The sequence below is a fragment of the Phyllobates terribilis genome, unplaced genomic scaffold (assembly GCF_046119375.1).
Source record: "Phyllobates terribilis strain yellow unplaced genomic scaffold, ASM4611937v1 Scaffold_3__8_contigs__length_932513732, whole genome shotgun sequence".
NCBI classification, from domain to species: Eukaryota; Metazoa; Chordata; class Amphibia; order Anura; family Dendrobatidae; genus Phyllobates; species Phyllobates terribilis.
Genome location: NW_027362763.1, coordinates 67,725,566 through 67,749,325, shown reverse-complemented (window position 1 = coordinate 67,749,325; position 23,760 = coordinate 67,725,566). Strand labels below are relative to the sequence as shown.

The window sequence follows — 23,760 nt, the reverse complement described above, 5'->3', positions numbered from 1 at the left end:
TGGATCTGCCAATAATCTCAAAATAGTTGAGGTAAACTATTGTCAATGCCTCTTCCTTCGATATGAGAGTTGTCCTTACTACTATAATCCTCCATAAAGCCTTAAGGCTCATTAACATTTGAATAGAAGGACACAAAAGCCTAAATCCTCATTTTATGCCAAGAACTATTCTCAGGAAATTTGATGTTTCATGTGAATTGGAACCTGATTGTATACCTCCTTAAACGCCTATACTACTATATAGCAATCTGGAACTGCAGATTTACTAGCAGTTCTTCTAGAGTCCATTTTCAATGAACTAACTCTCAGGAATCTCAACAGCCCCATCAGGTTGCAGCAAACCCAGGTAGGACTGGGTTAAATAATAGCTTTATAGGTCTTGATTAGGGCCCCTGGAGAGCTAAGCACCAGAGCAGGCTAGGCATTCACCTTAGTCAGACTGCTGGAGAGCAGAGCAGATGGTATGTGTCTTGGGGCTAATCAGAGACACAGGCCAGACTCCACAAGTATCAGTGGTTACCCTTGATAAATATTGTTTTGTTTGATCAAGCTGGGTTAGCTGAGCTGTATATGAGTAGTCAGGGTCTGTCCTATTTAGTCAGAGCTTGGACAAGACCAGAAATAATGTTTACGACTTCTATGCAACCTGTAAAAAGCAAGAAAACTGCGCTCGATTCGACCAAACCCACAATGGCTGTATGAGCACTACATGATGCCTCCTACCTTTAAGAGTGAAAACCTGCAAGGTTTATTATTAACCTGCAAAACTAAGGAAGCGCTTGTCACCTGCATCCAATCGGCATTCCACCGAGCCAGCTGAGCACCAGCCAGGAATACTGCTACCATCTGTCTCAAAATAGAGGCTAGGATATTTTTCCCCCTGAATTCTGTAAGCTTGCCATGCACAGTTTACAGTCGCTGAACTTGGTTTTGTCAGAGATAAACTTAGTTGTGGAACCAGTACCTTTACAAAGAGGGACTATGAGGCACAGACACCGTATAAAAGCACTACAAGGCACAGGGGCACCATGAAGCACTGAGAGACACTATGAGGCCCCATTAGGTACTAAAAGGCACTGTGAAGCACTGTGAGGTACTAACAGGCGCTATACGGCACTATGAATGCACTATAAGGCACTATGATATGCTATGAGTCACTATGATATGTTCTGCTATGAAGAGCCATAAGTCGCTATGAAGTGCTATGAGGCACTATAAAGCACTATGAGATGCTATACGGCACTATGATGTGCTTTGAGACACTATAATGTGCCATGAGGCACTGTGAAGCGCTATGAGGTGCCATGAGGCACTATAATGTGCTATGAGGCACTGTGATGTGCTATGAGGAATTATGCTATGGGCCACGAGGCATAATGAGGCACTATTAAGTGACATGAAGCGCTGTGCCATGAGGCACCACGCTATGATGTGCCATGAGGCACCTCTCTATGATGTGCCATGAGGCACCACGCTATGAGGTACTAAGATGTGCTATGAAACTCTATGCTATGACGCACTATGATGTGCCATGAGGCGCTGTGAGACACTATGATGTGCTATGAAGCGCTATGATGTGCCCAGAGGTGCTGTGAGGCTCTATGATGTGATATAAAGTGCTATGATGTGCTCTTTGTGAAGCGCAAAGAGGCTTTATAAGGCACTGTGAGGCACTGCGCTCAGATTTTTATTTAAAAGAGCAATCCCTCTGAATGAAGGATAAACCTTTCCTTTGGGTGGTAAATCTCAATTGTCAGACTAGCCCCACCTGAAGGAGCCAACTGATGAGACGCAGCTGGACAGCAGACCTTCACAGAGACCATGTGCTGTATTAACACCATGTGCCCTCCTATGGATGGAGTAATCAGACTGGAGGAGAACAGTAAAAACCTCAGTGTTAGTTTAACATTTACTAAGCAGATTGAGGTTCATTTTTGTGGTAAATTCTGAAGGCCAATCATGAGGCTCTGTGCGGCCCAGACATGTGGCTAACTTTAGCCTAGAGGTCTAAGGTCCAGCTTCCGTCCTGAAGCCAAATTTAAAGCACGATGCCCTTGGCCCAGATGGGGTCTTACAGAGCGCACACACACACACACACACACACACACACACACACATTTTTGAGTTTTGCGCTAACATCCTTCAGCCTTTCCTAGTAACCATAACAAGGAAAGGGCCCCATAAACAAGGTAAACATTCACGAAGATCACTCACCACCAGCTGTACAGATTCGGAGGCTGGAACGAGTCACAGGCCTGTTCCTCTCCATCCGTCCATGCCTGAGCAATACTGGGGTGGTCAATTCCAGGCAGGGGCGCCTCCAACAGTGCGCCGATCAAAGCTGGAGCTGCTACCCCCAGGCAGGGGCGCAGCTCAACAGATGCTCCCAATGATGTACAGAGCTGGAGCTGCTGATCCCAGACAGGGGCGCAATTCCACAGCAGCTTCTCCACTGATGCACGGAACTGGAGCTGCCGACCCCAGACAGGGGCGCAGGTCCACAGCTGCTTTCTCACTGACGTGCAGAGCTGCATCTGCCGACCCCAGACAGTGGCACAGTTCCACAGCAGCTTCTCCACTGATGCACGGAACTGTAGCTACTGACCCCAGATAGGGGCGCAGGTCCACAGCTGCTTTCTCACTGACGTACAGAGCTGGATCTGCCGACCCCAGACAGTGGCACAGTTCCACAGCAGCTTCTCCACTGATGCACGGAACTGTAGCTACTGACCCCAGATAGGGGCGCATGTCCACAGCTGCTCTCTCACTGACGTGCAGAGCTGGATCTGCCGAACCCAGATAGGGGTGAAGTTCCACAGCAGCTTTTCTGCTCAGTCATATCCAGATCTTCAACAGGTAAGCCTGTCTAAGGTTCTCCCATTGGGAATAATCTTCTCTTCTTTCTTCTGCCGCCGTTTTGACAAGGTTCCCCTTCAAGGACAGGAAACCAACTGAGTTGGTGGAGAGGCACCGCCCTTTTATTCTGTAGGTTTCCTGTCCTGGAAGGGCGGATCCCCTCTCTCGTTGTAGGTGCTGTCATGGGTGATAGGATAAAAAGGCTCATCCTTTGCGGTCTCAAAAAAGGCCCAGGCTAGGCAACCCTTGCCACCCCTGCCAGCTGCAGACCTGCGACTGATGCTGGCCACAGTTGTGGCTAAGGATGCAGTGCTTCTCGTGCTTGCATCACTCTGTGTCTGTGCCATAGGGCACAAGTTAAACTCCTCATTTTCCTCCTCCACCTCGTCAGATGAGCTACTCGGCTGCATGACTCTGGGTTCCAACCAAGTAAGATCTTCAACATCGTCATCATCCAATATGTTATCCCATTTCTCGCCCTCAGGGTGACCCTTCTCCTCTTGTTGCCCTGACAGCACAGTACAGTCTGCATGAGCTTCAGGTATCTGAGTCTCATCAGGATCACCTCCCTCCCCGGTGGTTAATGTCTGGTGACGAGGGTCCAGAACCTGCTTGGATCCTACTCCATCCTGCCCCGAATCCAACTTAAAAAAATTTTGGGCATCTGTGCAGATGCTTTCCTCCTCTTCTTCACTCTGAATGTTTGGAGTACACTTCTGAAGCCCATAGTATAGAATGGGTGAACAGTTCTACAGACTCGCCCATCTGTGGTTCGCTACAGTCAGTTGGGCACTTGGACAGTTGTGACACAGGGGGGAGCAAGGGTAATTGGGGTGTCACCTCTGTGGACTGTACTGTGTGTGATGCTGAGGTGGAGGAAGAGAGGAGGCCACTTGAAGCAGCTCTTGCCATCCACTGGAGCACCTGCTCTTTCTGGCCCTTATCAACAAGGCCTGTCGCTGTGCGGCTGCCAAAGAAAGGGAGTGGAGTAGCCAGTAACAGAAGCTTTCAGTTGTCTTTGGATAGGACATGACTGTGTTGGTTCACTAGTGCTTTCACTAACATTACTACCTACCCCACGTATACCTTGAACACCAAGCCTGTTCCCCCTTCCACCACGACCTCCTCTTTTTCCCACTCATGTTGCTTAGATACTGTGGTAGGAGCATGCGATTAGCAAAATAAACAGTTTTTTTTCCTCTGAAACAGCTCTGCACACACCTGAATTTCAACGACACTAAATAACATGGCTTGCTGTATAACATTACTAACCAAGCAAAGTATTTTTTTTACTGTGGATGATGATTGTATAACATTCTCCAAACTTTTTTAAACTGAGATGTCCCTGCTGTATAATGTTAGGAACAGCAAAAAATAGATTTTTTTACTCTGCACAAGCTCTGAATACAGCTGAATTTCACTGCTACTAAAAGGACTGGGTGGCTTATAGCAGAGTGTAACACATTTATGACAGAAAAAAATATTTTTTGCACTCTGTCTAGCAACAGAAAAAATGTATTTTTTTACTAGGAAGGCAGCTGAAGTTCACCACCACTATGTAGTAGCTGAGGTTTAGCAGAGTGTATCATGTTTGCCACTCAAAAAAAAAAATCTTTGGACTGTGTCACTGGCTAGCAGCAGAAAAAATGTACTTTTTTACTATGAAAACAGATTAATTTCACTGCCACTAAAATCACTTAGGTGGCTTATATCAGAGTGTAACATGTCTGCGATACAAAAAAAATCTTTGGACAGTGGCTAGCAACAGAAAAAAAACATTTTTTTTTACTCTGAAAACAGCTGAAGTTCACCCACCAAATAAAAGTGCAATCTGTGTTAGCCCAGTTTGTCAATCATATTAGCAAGTGCATAAATAGATTGAAGGTCTGAATGGAGCACAACACTGTTCTATGCCATAGGCCCTGCTCTTTTGTGTCAGAATCTCAGTAATTGCACAAAAATAAAAAAAAAAAGGGCTGCAAGGTTTGTTGCACAGGTGCACAGCACTGGACTTATCTACACTATCTGACTTCCACAGAAGAGCGCATCTATCTAGCTAATGTCTCTCATTACACAGGACAGAGCACATTCAGCAGCGTCTGTCTCCTTGAGTGACATGCATAAAATGGCACTGATGGAACATGGCCAGTTTTTATATGGAGAGGACATGTGACTTCAGTAGCCAATTGCAAAAGCCCTTGGGTCTGGGACACTGTGGATGCTTCCTGCGCTCTGATTGGCTAGCCGTGCTTTCCTGACTTAAAGTTACTGCGTACGGGAAAAAAAAAAAAAACAGCATGCCGCTTATCTGACCTGTTCTGCGCAATCACCAGCCCCCTCACTCCTCTGCCACGTGTCCCCGCTCATCATACACAGGCACTATACTAGCAAAACTGTAAAAGCCGTAGCTGGCCCTCAATCACGTAACCACCATTTGCCGAACTCTACAGATTTTACTGAATTTAACAAATTTTGTTCGCCTTTCTGATCACGAATCTGAATGTGCCACATTCGTGTCAAACTTAAGTTTGGAGATCGGATATCTAACATATTCGCTCATCACTAATAGTGATGTCACTAAGACTGCATAAAAACATTTAAAAAGATGTTGGATATAGTCAAAATTTTGGAAAAAAAATCTCTAGTCCTAGTATACAGTTTCCTTAATTTGTGATGTTCCAACATAAAAAAAATAAATTAAAATAAAATAATTGTCACTTTAAAATGTCCAATGACACGAGGAAAAGTGTGAAACGTCTGGGATCAATCCAGAAACAGTTTTTGTGGGAAGGGGGGAGGAGGATCATTTGTGTAATCCGGAAGTAGCAAATATCTGTCAAACAATTTTTAAACGTGACCGACTTCTTTCCAGGTAATGACTGTGTCCTCAACTAAAATTATTACTAAGATTATTTGCTAAATTTCATCTGACCATCATTCCGCTTGAACATTTTAATCAACTTTAGGTTATCTATCCATAAACAATGGCTTAAAGTCTCCATCAAAGGTTTGATGTTTGGTTTAAGATGTAAGCAATATTAATACTCCTGTAAAAAAACAAACGGAAACTTCATGAGATACAATTGTAAATTAAAATAATCTGTAAGAATTTTGTTCTGTAAATTTGGATAGAGAAAAGGAGCAAGACACAGATGGGAGTGATTTGAGAAAAAGATGAGGCAGAGATGAAAGATGTAAGATAGAAAGACAGTGTGATGAGAAAAATGTGAGACTAAAAGATATAAGAAAGGGAATATTTAAAATTGAGATTCAGGAGGTGCTTATAGCAGATTTTGATCAAATTAAATGAGCCCATTTTACAGTGACCACACAACCTCTTTTTTTTTAAAAAAAAGTAATATATATATATTTTTATTGTTCCTCATCTGTCCCACTGCCCAGCTTGCTCTGGCTCCAGCAGCTTTGACACCTTCCGCTTTGATTATTCCTTGTGACTCTTTGACTAAGGCCGGAGATACACTAAAGTATCGAAACAAGGAAATTAACCAGCTCATCCAGGCTCTAGACATGTAGAAGCACAGAATCCAGCGGACCTCTAGCAATGCGAAAATGGCAAAATCCAGCTTCTTAAAATTGCAGAAAGTTTTTATTGGAAAAAATGATAAATTCATAGTATTTGCATACAGAGCCAAACGTTTCGAACGCATGCAGCGTATTTAGTCAGAGCTAAAGACAAACTGAATACAGGACTTTTTAAAAGACTCATGCAGCATCTTCATTGGTGCTTTGATCATAGCAAAGAAACAAGACATCAAAACGTTAAAACCATCAAAACAAGTACAAAACAATACAGGCAAAGCAAATATATGGGCATGAGGAATGAGATACCAATACTAGTTATCAATTCAATAATGGAGCATGAGTTCCCTCCTGATGTTTATGCCATTTGTACGACTCGTGTCCAGGTTGTACATTCTGTAGGCCTTTCCTGATGTCTTCACCTCTCGGTGTTGTAAGTAGTAGTACCCTTTCTATCCAAAACACTTGAAAAGATCAGGTCGTGGGGTCCTGCTGTTGGATAAAGTGAATAGAGGCACGAGAATGCACACAGTTAGTTTCAGATATATTCTGAATGTCTGACAAATGCTCAGATGCTTTTATTTTTTACGTTTTCACGACGTGCAACCAACATACATTTTGTCACATAAAGAAAACCTGATGAGAGAGACTACATTTTTACAGATGCAATTAATATAGTGTATAATGTCAATTTGATTCATCCGCATTGAAGTTATTTTTTTTATAACAAGTTCATGTCGGCACATTCTACAACCACTATCCCCACATTCAAAAAAAATCATTTGCAATTAAGCCAAGTGCAGCAATATAATGTAACAATATATTAATATATTTTTAATTTCATAAATCTGGGGACTAAATTGGAGGGAAAGAACCTGTTTATTTGGAAAATTGTCGCGTTTAGGTGCTTCTGATTTTAAATCTGCATATTTTTTTTTTCACAAACTATGCTCTTTGCTCTGGCAAGGGGTCAATTTGGATAGCCCCTTCTTGTAAGTTTATGGTTAAACTTGAGGAGGAGTTGCAGAAGTGCATCATTGCAATTACACTTGATTAGTGATGAGCGAGCATGCTTGCTACTGCTCGGTGCTCACCGAGTCTTTCCGGGTTGCTCGGGCGGGAACTCTGGTCCCCTCCCTGCATGTTTGGTGCTCTTTAGAGAGCCAATGAACATGCAGGGATTGCCTGCCATGCACTGTAATGCTGTAGCCATGTTGGTTGTGGGCATTACAGTTATTGGCTGGCCGCACAACATCATTGGGTCTATATCAGACCTGGCGCCGCCATGCTTGTCACAGTCACTCCAGATCAGACAGTGTAGGGAGAGCTGCTGCTGTGTCAGGGAGAGATTTGCTTGTGTATTAGGTAGTGTAGGGAGAAAAAACATACATTACACATATACATTTAACAAACACTACTTCTGAGGACTAATCCATATGCAGAGATATCAGGCAGGCAGGGTGTATAGGCAGGCAGTGAATATAGCAAACTGCAGTGCATTTAGCACAAGAGGCTCCATTCCAATTCTGCCTTCTGCTGCTGTTAGATATTTCTATACAAAGGCCCAGGTCTCAGGGGCTAGGAATACTTTTCTTTGGATATTAATCCTCATTATTTGCTTAAAAATCAATCCAGAGAACACCATTTTTTCTGTGCCATTTGCTTGTTGGCACTGCAGAATACAGCCAGGTCCTTTCCATATTACAGTGCTAGAAATCCAGCTATTTAAAACCATGTTCTCTTCGTCAAACGGATCACATATACGTTGTCAGAAAATACTGCCATTTCTGACCTCCATTAAAAATTTCCTTCAGTGTGTCAGTGAAGCAATTTACCAGAGTTTGCTGTTCAAACTACTTACCAACAGGCCAGGTATTTAAAACTGTTTTCTCTATCACAAGGATCTCATATAAGTTCGCTCCAAACTCAGTCATTTGTAGTGAGCGTGGAAAATACTGTCCTCCATTTAAAATGGGCAAGGCACGTGGCAAGGGACGGGGAACTGGACGTGATGGTAATGGTGCATGCAGAGGCAGAGGACAAGGCCATGGGCAAGCCGAAATTGTGCCACAACAAACACCCACATCTTCTCGCCTGACCTTCCTGTCCCAATTTCTAGGGGACCGCAGCACACCACTATTGAATCCAGAGCAGTGGCAAAAGGTTGTTGGTTGGATAGCGGATAATGCTTCCAGTCACTTAGCCACCACCACCCTGTCTTCCACACGTTCAAGTCTCAGTAGCCGTGAGTCTGGACCACATATTCCTCACCCTGATCCTCCTTCCTCCCACCATGCCGAGTACCCAGAGACAACTGTGATCCCACACTTGGACACTCTGAAGAGCTGTTAACCTTTCCATTTATAGATTCGGGCCTCTCGCCCGGTCCACTTGAAGCAGGGCAAGAGGAGATTGCGTGTAGCGATGCCCAAATAATTGAGCAGCCACGGCCACACAAAGTCGATAGCAAAGTGTCACAAGAGGTGGACAATGATGAGACACAATTGCCAGAAAGTCAGGAGGAGGACCAGGGTGCGGAAGTGGAAGACTAGGTGCTGGATGATATAGTAACTGACCCAACCTGGCAGGAGGACATGCAGAGCGAGGACAGCAGCACCCCAACAGGCAGTGTCATGGCCGCAGACAGAAAGCATGCAACCATTCCCCGTAACACCAACACGAAGGAAGTTGCCAGTACAATTGTTAGGTCTTCCCGAGTCTCGTTGTTTTTTAAAGACTCTGCCGATAACCCCAAAAAGGCCATTTGCATCACCTGCCAGGCCAGCATCAGCAGGGTGGTCAGGCTGGTCATTTTGCCACCCACCAGCATGATCAGGCCCATGGCAGCAGAGCACCCGACTTTGTGGGCCGAACCCCAGGGTCCAGGAACATTTTCTGCGGGTGGCACCATTGCTTCTTCCGTTGTTGTGCATGCAAGCCAATCCCCTGTCCATGGTGCATGCAAAGACGCCTACTGCCCTACACCTGTGGTTGCACACTCTCAAGTAGCAGCATCAGTAAGCACATCCATGTCCTTGTCCCAGCGCAGCGTTCAATTGTCCATACCCCAGTCCTTGGAACGCAAGCGCAAATATGCAGCCAACGCCCCAAAGGCCACACTGCTAAATTCTCACTTTTCACGACTGCTTGCGCCCGAAATGTTGCCTTTTAGGCTCATGGAGACGGAAGCATTACACAACCTGATGGCGGCAGCTGTCCCTAGGTACTCTGTCCCCAGCCGTTACTATTTCTCCCGGTGTGCCGTCCCAGCATTACACAAGCAAGTGTCCCAAAACATTAGCCGTGCTCTCAACAACGCAGTTACCGGTAATGTCCACCTAACCACGGAAACGTGGACAAGTGCTTGTGGGCAGGGACGGTACATCTTGCTGAAAGCACACTGGGTTAACATAGTGGAAGTCGGGACCCAGTCGGACCTTGTGAAGGAACATGTCCTCCCGACGACAAGGATTGCGGGCCCTAGGGCAATCAGGGTTGCCCCCACGGTCTACAGCTCCTGCACCTCTGCCTCCTCAGCCTCCTTCTCCTCTTCAGCCTCCATCTCCGAAATGACCACATCAGTCATAAGCTGGAAGCACTGCAGCACAGCCTCGGCCAAGCGGCAACAGGCTGTGCAGAAGCAAATATGCTTAGCTGAAAAACCGCACAATGATGAAGAGTTGTGGACAGCTCTGAAAGAGCAGGCAGATCTGTGGCTCACACCGCCGAACCTACAGGCAGGCATGGTCGTGTGTGACAATTGCCGGAACCTGGTGGCGGCTCTGAGGTGAGGCGAGCTCACACACGTACCATGCCTGGCCCATGTGCTTAATTTCATGGTTCAGCGGCTTCTCAAATCCTACCCGGAGCTGACGGATCTGCTTGTTAAAGTATGCCCCCTGTGTGCCCATTTTAGAAAGTCAGCTACAGTTTTCGCCGCCCTTGCCATGCATCAGCAGCGTTTGCAGCTTCCGGCTCACATAATGGTGTCTGATATCCCCACGCGTTGGAACTCTACACTGCAGATGTTGGGAAGGATTTGTGATTTGTTAACAATGGGAACAACAAAGAATAGCCGGCTGATGGCTCTCTAGCAATATCAAGGGCCGACTGCTGGCCTTTTAAGAATAGTAAGGGCCTTCTGATGGCCTTATAAAATAGGCTTTATGACTTTCAGAGTCCCTCCATCATAAAACAGGATGTGTCTGATGTGTCACACACCACATTGCCAGATAAGGTTGTAATACGTTAAAATGACATTTCCCGGTGAATTGATTGGTCTTAAAATATAACGTAAAAATAACAAAACAATAGGATATTTCTTTAGTATAAAAAACTGCATCACCAATTTAACCTCAATGTAATCACATTGTTCAGCTCATGCACCTCCTCCTCCATCTCCGAAATGACTACATCAGTCACAAGCTGACAGCACTGCAGCACTGCCTTGGCCAAGCGGCAGCAGGCTGTGCTGAAGATAACATGCTTAATTGACAAACCGCCCTGCGCTGCAGAGATGTTGAAAGCTGTAACACAGCAGACTGATCTGTGGCTCTCACCGCTGAACATACAGCTAGGCATGGTTGGGTGTGACAATGGGCGTAACCTGGTGATGGAGAAATGACAGCTGGGGTAGATACAGTTTCCCTCTATGCCACTCCTTTCACCGAGCTAAAGAATATGGCTGTGGTGAAATACAACTCCCACTCTGAAGCCGTTTCAGATTGAAAAACATTGTGCCCACCAGAGGATATGATTCTGAGGGCTAACCTTTCTCTCCCGCTCAAAAGCCCCATAGCAGCTGCGTAGTTAGCGCTATCATGAACTCTCCTGAGGTAGAAGCCAAAGCACACAAGAGGATTTTCTGGCGGGACCGTTCAACCCTGACGAGAAGCAGTCCTTACTAAGAAAAGTGTGTGGGAAGGTTCCCTGACACTCCATGGCTGCTTTTTTACTGAGGAGGAAACATATGCAAACGCGGGGAGAACATACAAAGTCCTTGCAGATGTTGTCTTTGCTGGGATTTGAAACCAGGATCCCAGAGCTCCAAGGCTTCAGTGCTAACCACTGATCCAATGTGCTTCCGTTCACACTCTAATATCTAACAGGCTGGAGAAACTTGCACCGACTGCCACTCTATCTTCAGCTCCTTTGTGAGAAAATGTATTTGGGCAGCCACACAGTGTACCAAATAAAATTCCTAAGCAGGAAATTGGCTTCGCTACTGGTACTGGGGGATGTGTTAATACCATGGCGTCGTACCATAGTTGATCTGGGATTCAGAGATGTTTCCAGGGGTCTTCCCCATGCTGTTCCCATGTCATTTGCGCACTGTTCCCATCGATTTGGGCAATTTTTAGGCCCTCTGCAGACCGCCGGGGGGAGCCGCCTGAAAAATGCTCGAGTTTCCCATAGACTTACATTGTGCTCGTTGCTCGGGTCGAGTACCCGAGCATTTTAGTGCTCGCTCATCACTCCACTTGATGCTAGTGAACACACCAACCCGTGCTGCTGTGACAGTGTGTTTATGGTATCCACTAGCCATGTGTAAAATTGTATTGCCTGAACATGACTTGGAAAAGGTAGTTGTCACAATTTTAGAATTGACACCTTTCAGTCTGAGATCTAAAAAAAGAAATACAAGATTGCTGTTTATTTGAATAGCAATCCATATAGTTTGTCTTTCACGCATCATTCTCAAAGTCTGGTATATCACCCCTTCAAATGATAAGGAGGTCCTCAATATATCTGCCATACCATATGATGATGTGGGGAAAAATAATTTGAAGAAACATATATAACCAGTTACGGTCTCACAATGACATAACTAAATTTGCATTGGATGATTAATATTTCACACCCATAGAGACGCCTTTACACTGGAGTAAATAATACAGCTCAAATAAAAAAAATAAATAAAATTATAATAAAAAAAAAATAAATTGTGCTTCATTAGGAAGTGTATGTCATGCAAAATGCAAAGGCATCAGATGCGATATGCTAATGACACTCAGCTCCTGCTCAGTATCCTCCTGCGGAGGATACTGAGAAATTAATTCCTCCATCTCTTCCTTTGCTGGTGTCGGTTGGAATCTCGCTGCACTCAGATGATATCCGAGTGCAGTGCAATGTTTTTCATGCCCCCATAGGCTTGTAATATGGGTGTGTGCGATCCGAATTCCACATGCAATTGCAGAATGCTGCATTTTTTTCAGTCTGATTTCAATCGGAGCTGGAAAAAAGACTCATATGAGCATAGTATCATTGATTAACCTTGAACTGAATGCAATCCGATGACTTATTTATTTTTTTAATATATATATTTTTCCCCTTCGGAGTGCATTCGTCCCACTTAATCGCAAGTGGGAATGAGCCATGAGACTTGAGCAATGTTCAAACGTGCATCACCACGCAACATCATTATGTTGCCAAAGACCCCTAAAGAGTGACCGGAGCGGAGCCAGAGGAAAGATGAAGATTGGGGAGAGATGGGTATAATGTATAATAAATAGTGTTGAGCGAGTATGTTCTATTAACCCTTTCGCTGAGTACGCTCGGGTTGAGCTCCGAGTATTTACTGCTGCTCGGTGTTATGGTTGAATCGCTCCCGTGTGTATGATTTGTGACTGTTTGACAGCTTTATTACATGTGAGGAATGTCTATTTCTTACACATTCCTCCCATGTAATAAAGCTGTCAAACAGTTGCAAATCATGCAGACGGGAGCGATTCAACCATAACACCGAGCAGCTGTAAATACTCGGAGCTTGGCCCGAGCATACTCGGAGAGAACATACTCGCTCAACCCTAATAATAAACACTACATATAATAATATAAAATATGATTATTATTTAGTATGCTTTGGATGCAAGAGACCTCAGAGCACAATAACAATCTTTCATTGGTAAACTCAATTCTCATCAAAGAAATTAGATTTGAATTTCAAATTTCAATTTCTGCTGAACCAAAATATGACAGAATCACTCCTCTCTCAAATCCATGCTAGCAGACTTTCCTTTGCTGGGCCTAGGAATAAACTAAATGAAAGAACAGGTAGGATCTAATTAAAAACAGCCGTGGTCTCGAGAGGAGCACCAGAGTGGTAAGTCTGTTACAGGAGGGTTCCATATGAAGTGGTCGGTTTTTGCATAAAGATCTACAGGTTTTAATATGAGATGGCTAATAGAGTGCCGTAATACATCATGCATGCAGTAGATTTCTATGTTGCTCTTTTGTAAGTATCCCAGACTGAAGCTATGATGTGCCTTGTGTTACCAACAATAGGGGCTCTAGGTGTCACTCTTTTGGGGAAAGAGGGATTCTGGCGTTGATGGATGTCAAGATTAGGTGGAGAGCTCTGGATGTTGTGTGTGACCCTCTGTGTGCTGAATGTGCCTCTTAAGGAAAGAAGTTGGGGACCGCTGCTATATTGTATGGTTTCTCCTTATGTCTGTAATTTTATAGGTATCTTTTTGTTGTTGGATTTCAACAAAAAAAAACATTTGTGCCTTCTATTACGGGGGTATTCCTATCAACGGTGCTATATAAAATACTGTCATAGTTGCCAACTGTCAGATTTTTCAGTACTCCTGGGTCAAAAGGGGACAGGTCTTATGTAAAACTGCCCAAAAATTTGTGTTCTGGCGAGGTCTGGGAGTGTTACCCGCAGGGTTGGGTCATTTCTAGGCAGGGCTAGATTGAGACTGGAGGTGGGACATGAAAGTCCCCAGAAATTTTGGGGACTATGCACTGTATAATCAGTGCAATAAAAGGGATGGCTTTTAGTCACTGATATCTTTGTTAATATTCCAGAAGAATCAAGAATCACGCCAGTACTTTCATAATGAAAATTTAATCACACTTGTGTCCAATCTGATTGTCGCTGGGCTGGAGACGACTTCTACAGTTTTAAGATGGGGAGTCTTGCTGATGATGAAATATCCAGACATCCAAAGTAAGGAACATTTAAGCACTCACCGATTCACTATAAGGGCCCTTGATTTTTCAAATTGATGATCAAGGAGATCTCCTATCGGTCAAAGAAGTATCACTTGACTTCTCATAATTAAATTTTACTTTTTATTTTATTTTTTTTTAAGAAATTGTCCAAAGAGAAATTGAGCAAGTAATTGGACAACGCCAACCCCAGATTGAAGATCGCAAGCAAATGCCCTACACGGATGCTGTCATACATGAAATTCAGAGGTTTGGGAATATTATACCTGCAATTGTACCACTTGCTACAACTCAAGGCATGGTGTTCAGAGGCTACTTCATTCCAAAAGTAAGAGATATTATAATTTAAAACTTATTGAAGGGATTCTGTTTTGGAATGCTCCCTCGATGGAGAAGCTACTGCATAAGTGTTCCTCACTCTGGAGGACCCATTGCAAAATTTTCAATGAAAAATTTAATTTGAAATGTGAGAGCACTGAAGAGAAAAATAAACAATTGCTGCCAGGTTTCTCCGTGGATTACATGTAGACGGCACAAGCAGCTGAACTCTGTGATTGGCTGCAGAGGTGACGTGCACTGTAGGTATGTCACCACTACAACCAAAACACAGACAGCTTCAACGATGGAGAGCTACTTCTGAAACTGCACCAGGAAGGTAAATGCTTGCTATGTTTGTTATTTTATCATTTAGGAACACAAATTTTGTTACAGGTTTTCCCGTGTCAAAAAATAAGAAAAAGTGATAATGGTGGATAGATTTAGAGCACTAATGAGTCACATAGATGAAAACAAAGTTTTACTATGAAGTTCCACTGTTTAAGAGGTTGTTTATAATTCATTATTATAGTACCATTTATTCCATAGGGCTTTACATTAGAAAAGGGGTATACATAATAAAAAACAAGTACAATAATGAACAATACAAGTCACCGACTGATACAGGAGGAGAGAGGACCCTGCCCGCGAGGGCTCACAGTCTAGAAGGGAAGGCAGGAGGATACAGTAGGAGAGGGCAGAGCTGGTCATGCAGCGGTATGGTGGAGCAAGGGTCACTGCAGGATGTACGCTTGTCGAAAGAGGTGAGTTTTCATGGTAGGCAAGAGTATGAGGTGTTGGAGTAGAAAGTTCCAGAGTAGGGGGGATGCAAGGGAGAAATCTTGTATGCAATTGTGGGAAGAGGAGATAAGAGGGGAGTAGAGAAGGAGATCGGAGGTTGTGTGCAGGTAAGTACCGGGAGACTAGGTCACAGATGCATGGAAGAGAGAGTGTGGATGGTTTTGTATGTCATGGTGAGAGTTTGTCTAAGGTTGTCTCATTTTTATTAATTAAGTAAAGTGCTTGTAAAAAGTCAGCATGAGAGGACCTGAGATTTTGGTGCTTGCAGTGGTGACAATAAGATGCAATGAGGACCGGACGATTTACTGTTAGGAGCAAGGGGACCAGAGAAGTGGATGATACAGTGGGTATAAGGGTTTTTTTTAATCTTTTTTTTTCACCTTTTTGATGCCCATTTTGCTGAATTTGGCAGTAAGCAAATTTACCAAAAAATCTGCATTTTGGCAAATGCTGTTTTTTGTAATATTAGAGTACAATTAAATGCATTCTCCTATATTTACTCATCTCTATTCACTGGATGAATGGATTCCCCCTAACAGAGTGACTGGCCATGACTCTAACATAACTCGCAATCCTATACCTTATCTTTCCCACTTTTCTGTTTTTCCAGGGCACCCAGGTTATTCCATTATTGGGTTCTGTACTGAAGGATAAAAATTATTTTGAAAAACCAGATGAATTTTATCCAGAACATTTTCTCAATTCTCAAGGACACTTTGTTAAAAATGAAGCATTTTTACCATTTTCGGCAGGTACTGTACTATTTGAGCCCATATTTTTTGGCCATTGCTAGTTCCAGATTTTTCATAGAATCATAGAATCATAGAATCATAGAATGGTAGAGTTGGAAGGGACCTCCTGGGTCATCTGGTCCAACCCCCTGCTCAAAGCAGGATTCACTAGATCATCTCAGACAGATGTCTGTCCAGCCTCTGTTTGAAGACGTCCATTGAAGGGGAACTCACCACCTCTCGTGGCAGCCTGTTCCACTCATTAATCACCCTAACTGTCAAAAAGTTTTTTCTAATATCTAATCTGTGTCTCCTCCCATTTAGTTTCATCCCATTGCTTCTAGTCTTTCCTTGTGCAAATGAGAATAAAGATGATCCTTCTACAATGTGACAGCCCTTGAGATATTTGTAGACAGCTATTAAGTCTCCTCTCAGTCTTCTTTTTTGCAAGCTAAACATTCCCAAATCCTGTAACCGTTCCTCATAGGACATGGTTTGCAGACCAGTCACCATTCTGGTCACTCTTCTCTGAACTTGCTCCAGTTTGTCTATGTTATGGGGATGTTATTCTCGGATAAGGAGGCAACAAGTTGTTTCCCCAGTTAGTGGTTGGGACATAATGTCATTGTTCTGGACATCATAAAATATGCTGTACAAATGTAGCAAAGTTGTTCATGCAAAGGCTAAAATCAGACAAAACACCTTAATCACACATTAAACTGAATACATATCCCAGACATGCCCCATAATTATTACAGACCAGACCCTTAAAGTAATCCACACTTCAGACCAAGTTACTTAAACTAATTATTAAGGACCCAAGACCAAACAATATATCCCCTGTGGATAGGAGATATATTGCATATATCTAGGGTTACAACCAATGGGACCTCACTAATCCCAAGAAGGCTTAATGGAGCAGAGGTGTGTATGCCCAAATTCCACTTCATTCAGTATGTAACTGCTGGAAAAAGCCAAGTACAGTTATCCACTGTTTTTAATCAGTGCCAGGGATTATAAATGGAGCAGAGATTGAGTATATGCTTCTCCATTCCATTCAATATAAGGCTCTGTAGAGACGCTGGTTTGGAGAGTGCCGGGGGTCCCATGTGTTAGAGCCCCGGTGATCTTTAAGTTATTCCAAGTTCTGTTCATAGGTAATAACTTATAATTTTGGTAAAAATCCTTTCAGTCATCTAAAACTCAGACCAGACTGATAGACCCAAGACTAGGCTCACTAAACTAATGCACTCCCAGACCAGTTATCCAAACTAATAAAGACCCTTATAACAGACCTCCTATACTAAATACCAAACCCATACCAATCCTCCTAAAATAATACTGATTCTCGATCAAGCTGATAATATGCAGACCCCCAGATCAGACCCTCTAAATAAACACAGATCCGTGATCATCTAAACGAATACAGATCTTACAGTTTACGGCACCTTTTAAATAATTGACTGCAGACTCACTAGACTTGTACAAAGCCAAGATCAGACCCTCTAAACTAATCTAGACCCTGGGCGAAATCAGATATCTACTTTAGAACCCACCACACCCCATGAATAAATATTGATCATAGACAATACCCTTCAAACTAATAAGGTAAAGACCCAGTGCCGATCCCCGCCCAGACTCTATGCATTCTCACCTCTACTTCTTCCTGCATTTTAAATTCCACTTCACTTCCGGTTGTTTTCTGTGGAGGCACCGAGGAATGGAGAGGACTGCAGGGATGAGAAGAGGTCAGCAGCCAGTCAGAACACAACACTCATTTTACAGTTGTCCATCCTACTTTTTATATAAATGCCTCTTGGTTTTCAAGAACTCCGCTTACTAAAATTCAATAGGAATCATATAACTTTTACTGTAACGAGCCATGTCACTGTGTTCATCACGTGATCATGACAGATTTCTATGCAAGCAGAGATCTTGAAAATCTTAGATACAAAAAGTGTTGCATTAGTGGAAAGTAATAAATCCAAAAAAAGTAACACCTCAATAATAAAATAAATCTTATTTATTAAAGTTAAATAATATACACATAAATAATTGTTAAAAATCAGTGAAATATCAAACGCCTGTAAGACATGTAAGAAGTCCACTTGAGAAAGTGATCTGCGAAACACGCGTCGGGGAACAGACATTGAGTGTTGGTTTAGGTAAATTACTGTCAATGCATTGATTGTTCACATCTTATGGCAAATATACAATAATGTCTGATATTTATGCATGGACACTTTATTTGTTATATATTGTACTGACTGTGGTATAAAGGTACATCAATTCTTAAGATTATCTTTTAGTTTTTTATATATATACACATATACACATATACACACAGTGCTGGCCAAAAGTTTTGGCACCCCTGCAATTCTGTCAGATAATACTCAGTTTCTTCCTGAAAATGATTGCAATCACAATTTCTTTGGTATTATTCTCTTCATTTAATTTGTCTTCAATGAAAAAAACACAAAAAGAATTTTCCTAATTCCAAATTGGATATAATTCCACACCAAACTTAAAAAAGGGGGTGGACAAAAGCATTGGCACCCTGTGAAAAATCATGTGATGCTTCTCTAATTCGTGTAATTAACAGCACCTGTAACTTACCTGTCGCACCTAACAGGTGTTGGCGATAACTAAATCACACTTGCAGCCAGTTAACATGGATTAAAGTTGACTCGACCTCTGTCCTGTGTCCTTGTGTGTACCACATTGAGCATGGAGAAAAGAAAGAAGACCAAAGAACTGTCTGAGGACTTGAGAAACCAAATTGTGAGGAAGCATGAGCAATCTCAAGGCTACAAGTCCATCTGCAAAGACCTGAATGTTCCTGTGTCTTCCGTGCACAGTGTCATCAAGAAGTTTAAAGCCAATGGTACTGTGGCTAACCTCCCTATATGTGGACGGAAAAGAAAAATTGACGAGAGATTTCAACGCAAGATTGTGCGGATGGTGGATAAAAAACCTCGACTAACATCCAAACAAGTTCAAGCTGCCCTGCAGTCTGAGGGTGCAACAGTTTCAACCCGTACTATCAGTCGGCATCTGAATGAATAGGGACTGTATGGTAGGATACCCAGGAAGACCCCACTTCTTACCCCGAGACATTAAAAAGCCAGGCTGGAGTTTGCCAAAACTTACCTGAGAAAGCCTAAAACGTTTTGGAAGAATGTTCTCTGGTCAGATGAGACAAAAGTAGAGCTTTTTGGCAAAAAGCATCAACATAGAGTGTACAGCAAAAAAAAGAGGCATTCAAAGAAAAGAACACGGTCCCTACAGTCAAACATGGTGGAGGTTCCCTGATGTTGTGGGGTTGCTTTGCTGCCTCTGGCACTGGACTGCTTGACCATGTGCATGGCATTATGAAATCTGAAGACTACCAACAAATTTTGCAGCAAAATGTAGGGCCCAGTGTGAGAAAGCTGGGTCTCCCTCAGAGGTCATGGTTCTTCCAGCACGACAATGACCCAAAACACACTTCCAAAAGCACTATAAAATGGTTTTAGAGAAAGCACTGGAGACTTCAAAAGGTGGCCAGCAATGAGTCCAGACCTAAATCCCATAGAACACCTGTGGAGAGATCTCAAAATGGCAGTTTGGAGAAGGCACCCTTCAAATATCAGGGATCTGGAGCAGTTTGCCAAAGAAGAATGGTCTACAATTCCAGCAGAGCATTTTAAGAAACTCATTGATGGTTACCAGAAGCGGTTGTTCGCAGTTATTTTGGCTAAAAGTTGTGCAACCAAGTAATAGGCTGAGGATGCTAAAACTTTTGTCCGGCCCTTTTTTGGAGTTTTGTGTGAAATGATCAATGATTTGATTTTTGCTTCATCCTCTTTTGTGTTTTTTCCTTGCAAGCAAATTAAAAGAAGAGAGTAATATCAAAGAATTTGTGATTGCAATCATTTTCAGGAAGAAACTGAGTATTATCTGACAGAATTGCAGGGGTGCCAATACTTTTGGCCTGCACTGTATGTATGTATGTATATATATTACAGATCAAAAGTTTGGACACACTTTCTCATTTAAAGATTTTTCTGTATTTTCATGACTATGAAAATTGTACATTCACACTGAAGGCATCAAAACTATGAATTAACACAGGTGGAATTATATAGTTATCAAAAAAGTGTGAAACAACTGAAAATATGTCTTATATTCTAGGTTCTTCAAAGTAGCCACCTTTTGCTTTGATAGCTGCTTTGCACACTCTTGGCATTCTCTTGATCAGCTTCAAGAGGTAGTCACCGGAAATGGTTTTCACTTCACAGGTGTGCCCTGTCTGGTTTAATAAGTGGGATTTCTTGCCTTATAAATGGGGTTGGGACCATCAGTTGTGTTGTGCAGAAGTCTGGTGGATACACAGCTGATAGTCCTACTGAATAGACTGTTAGAATTTGTATTATGGCAACAAAAAAGCAGCTAAGTAAAGAAAAACTAGTGGCCATCATTACTTTAAGAAATGAAGGTCAGTCAATCCGAAAAATTGGGAAAACTTTGCATGTGTCCCCAAGTGCAGTTGCAAAAACCATCAAGCGCTACAAAGAAACTGGCTCACATGAGGACCGCTCCAGGAAAGGAAGACCAAGAGTCACCTCTGCTTCTGAGGATAAGTTTATCGGAGTCACCAGCCTCAGAAATTGCAGGTTAACAGCAACTCAGATTAGTTACCAGGTCAATGCCACACAGAGTTCTAGCAGCAGACACAGCTCTTCAACAACTGTTAAGAGGAGACTTTGTGCAGTAGGCCTTCATGGTAAATTAGCTGATAGGAAACCGCTGCTAAGGACAGGCAACAAGCAGAAGAGACTTGTTTGGGCTAAAGAACACAAGGAATGGACATTAGACCAGTGGAAATCTGTGCTTTGGTCTGATGAGTCCAAATTTGAGATATTTGGTTCCAACCACCGTGTCTTTGTGCGACGAAGAAAAGGTGAACGGATGGACTCTACATGCCTGGTTTCCAACGTGAAGCATGGAGGAAGAGGTGTGATGGTGTGGGGGTGCTTTGCTGGTGACACTGTTGGGGATTTATTCAAAATTGAAGGCATACTGAACCAGCATGGCTACCACAGCATCTTGCAGCGGCATGCTATTCTATCTGGTTTGCGTTTAGTTGGACCATCATTTATTTTTCAACAGGACAATGACCCCAAACACACATCCAGGCTGTGTAAGGGCTATTTGACCAAGAAGGAGAGTGATGGGGTGCTACGCCAGACGACCTGGCCTCCACAGTCACCAGACCTAAACCCAATCGAGATGGTTTGGGGTGAGCTGGACCGCAGAGTGAAGGCAAAAGGGCCAACAAGTGCTAAGCATCACTGGGAACTCCTTCAAGATTGTTGGAAGACCATTTCCGGTGACTACCTCTTGAAGCTCATCAAGAGAATGCCAAGAGTGTGCAAAGCAGTCATCAAAGCAAAAGGTGGCTACTTTGAAGAACCTAGAATATAAGACATATTTTCAGTTGTTTCACACTTTTTTGTTGAGTATATAATTCCACATGTGTTAATTCATAGTTTTGATGCCTTCAGTGTGAATGTATAATTTTTATAGTCATGAAAATACAGAAAAATCTTTAAATGAGAAAGTGTGTCCAAACTTTTGGTCTGTACTGTATATATATATATAATATATGAACTTTCACCCCTACCACTTACATGACTGCTTAGGAGTTTAATATTTCCCTGATTTTTAACAATTTCGTTTTGTTTTTTGTTTTCTTTACTTTTAATAAATAAACGATTTGTTGCTATTTTAGTGTTACTTTTGTAGAATTTTATATTTTCCACACCAATCTACTAATTTTGATAGGCTGCTATCTAATTAGTAGAAAACTGGTGGAGTTTAAGTGTGGACCGCTTCACTCGTACACAATGTGAGATCAGAAATATCATGTCTAAGATTTTCTTTTTTTTTTCTTTTAGGTAAAAGACGGTGCACCGGTGAGATGCTGGCTAAAGCCGAGCTGTTCCTCTTCTTTACAAGACTGTTGCAGACCTTTACTTTTCAGGCTCCTCCTGACACTGAGGTGGACATTACCCCCGTTTTTGGTTTCACCAACACTCCCATGAGCCATAAAATATGTGCTGTGCTTCGTCATAATGAGTAACAAGGTCAAATCAAAGATGGTAGAACCTCTTTGATGAGAAAAATTGATGGAAGACTATATTTCCCAGTGAATTTGTGGTCACGAGAATGTGATCTTCCTTTCATCATTATTCCTAGTTTACAGCAATGCTGGATGATGTCTTGTCCACTCCATCTGCCCACAGTGGCCACAATCTCCACTACTGAGGCATTTATGGCAATTGTTATGAATGTGTGGCCACCATATTACTTTTAGTTATTAATTTCAACAGATGAGGCAATAATAATAGTTTTACTGTATTTGATGGTCACGTATTCGTTTCCTCAATGCTTACATGAAGTCAAGTACCTGATGATATTGAAAAATAGAAGGCCACTAATGATTGTCTACTTTGCCCACCCTAACATCCAGTCTTGATGAATAATTATTTGAAGACTAGCCTACAAGATTGACATGAGTAATTCATATGTGGCGAATCAAAGACTATTGCCTCTATTATCTGGTTTTGATGAATCATCATGTAAAGACTACAGAATCATTAAGGAACTTGAAAAGATAATACCACTATTAGTGAGGATAGTTGGGTGCACCAGATGGGATGAGTCTGAAGTCCACTTCTGGAATCACGAGGTCCATCTAAACAGAATGTACCATTATTATTATTTCACACAAGGGACTAATCATTAGTTCGTAAGGTCTAATGTGAATAAACCCCAAAGAAAAAAGCCCAATTGACACATGACTGGCATCAATTGAGTTCCTAATGGGGTTGTCTTCTGCTGGATCTTTGGAACCCTTTACTATGCTGTAGTCTAGACCTGCCAGGGTGCTCTGTAACTCTACTAAGTTAATCTAACACTGGAAGATCCTCATATCATTAAATTGTGATGACTTCTAACTATACAGACAGTCAAAAGGTCTTAATTTTTTGGATAAAAAAACTTTGCACTTGCAAATGCTATTATGGTGTCAGAAAATATAGCTCATTAACATCCATTTTGACATCTGGTAAGTGGTGAAAACTGTAGGTGAATAAAGGAAATTTTATTTACGGATGATACTGTACATGCATTACACAAGGCTGGGTGTTTTATTACTTTTATGAACATTCTATTTCTAAATTGTTTAAGTCCAAATAATACAGACTAGTATTGCTAAAAAAAAAAAAAAAGTTAAAATTAAAAATGTAAAATAAAAATGATAACATGCAAATATTTATAATAAAATCAAACAATAAATATCACCAAAATTAATACTGTATCTGTATAGATACTATGTGTGGCATATACCGTATGTATTTCCTACTTGGTGTTCCAATTTTAGTACCAAGGAGTGTGTGAGTATATATACACTTCACAGCACTGATGATATAAATCTATAAAATGTATAATCAAACAGGTTTCCACTGGTAGCAGTTTAGAAGTCTGTAGTGGCATTCATTCATAGCATCCTGTAACA

The 23,760-nt window shown here is 42.3% G+C and overlaps 1 protein-coding gene across 3 annotated transcripts in view; it reads left to right on the top strand.

Moving 5' to 3' along the window:
- LOC141258817 (cytochrome P450 2K4-like) overlaps positions 1-23,516 on the top strand; it is an 87,652-nt gene extending 64,136 nt beyond the window's left edge. The window contains exons 8-11 of one of the 3 annotated variants that reach the window (XM_073673972.1): positions 14,209-14,350; positions 14,496-14,680; positions 16,079-16,220; positions 22,139-23,516. In XM_073673972.1, coding sequence (XP_073530073.1) covers positions 14,209-14,350; positions 14,496-14,680; positions 16,079-16,220; positions 22,139-22,323 — 654 coding nt within the window. In that variant the 3' untranslated portion in view covers positions 22,324-23,516. The remainder of the gene's footprint in view (positions 1-14,208; positions 14,351-14,495; positions 14,681-16,078; positions 16,221-22,138) is intronic. The other 2 variants (XM_073673971.1, XM_073673973.1) reach the window with 2 other exon arrangements.
- The last annotated feature ends 244 nt before the right edge of the window (positions 23,517-23,760 follow it).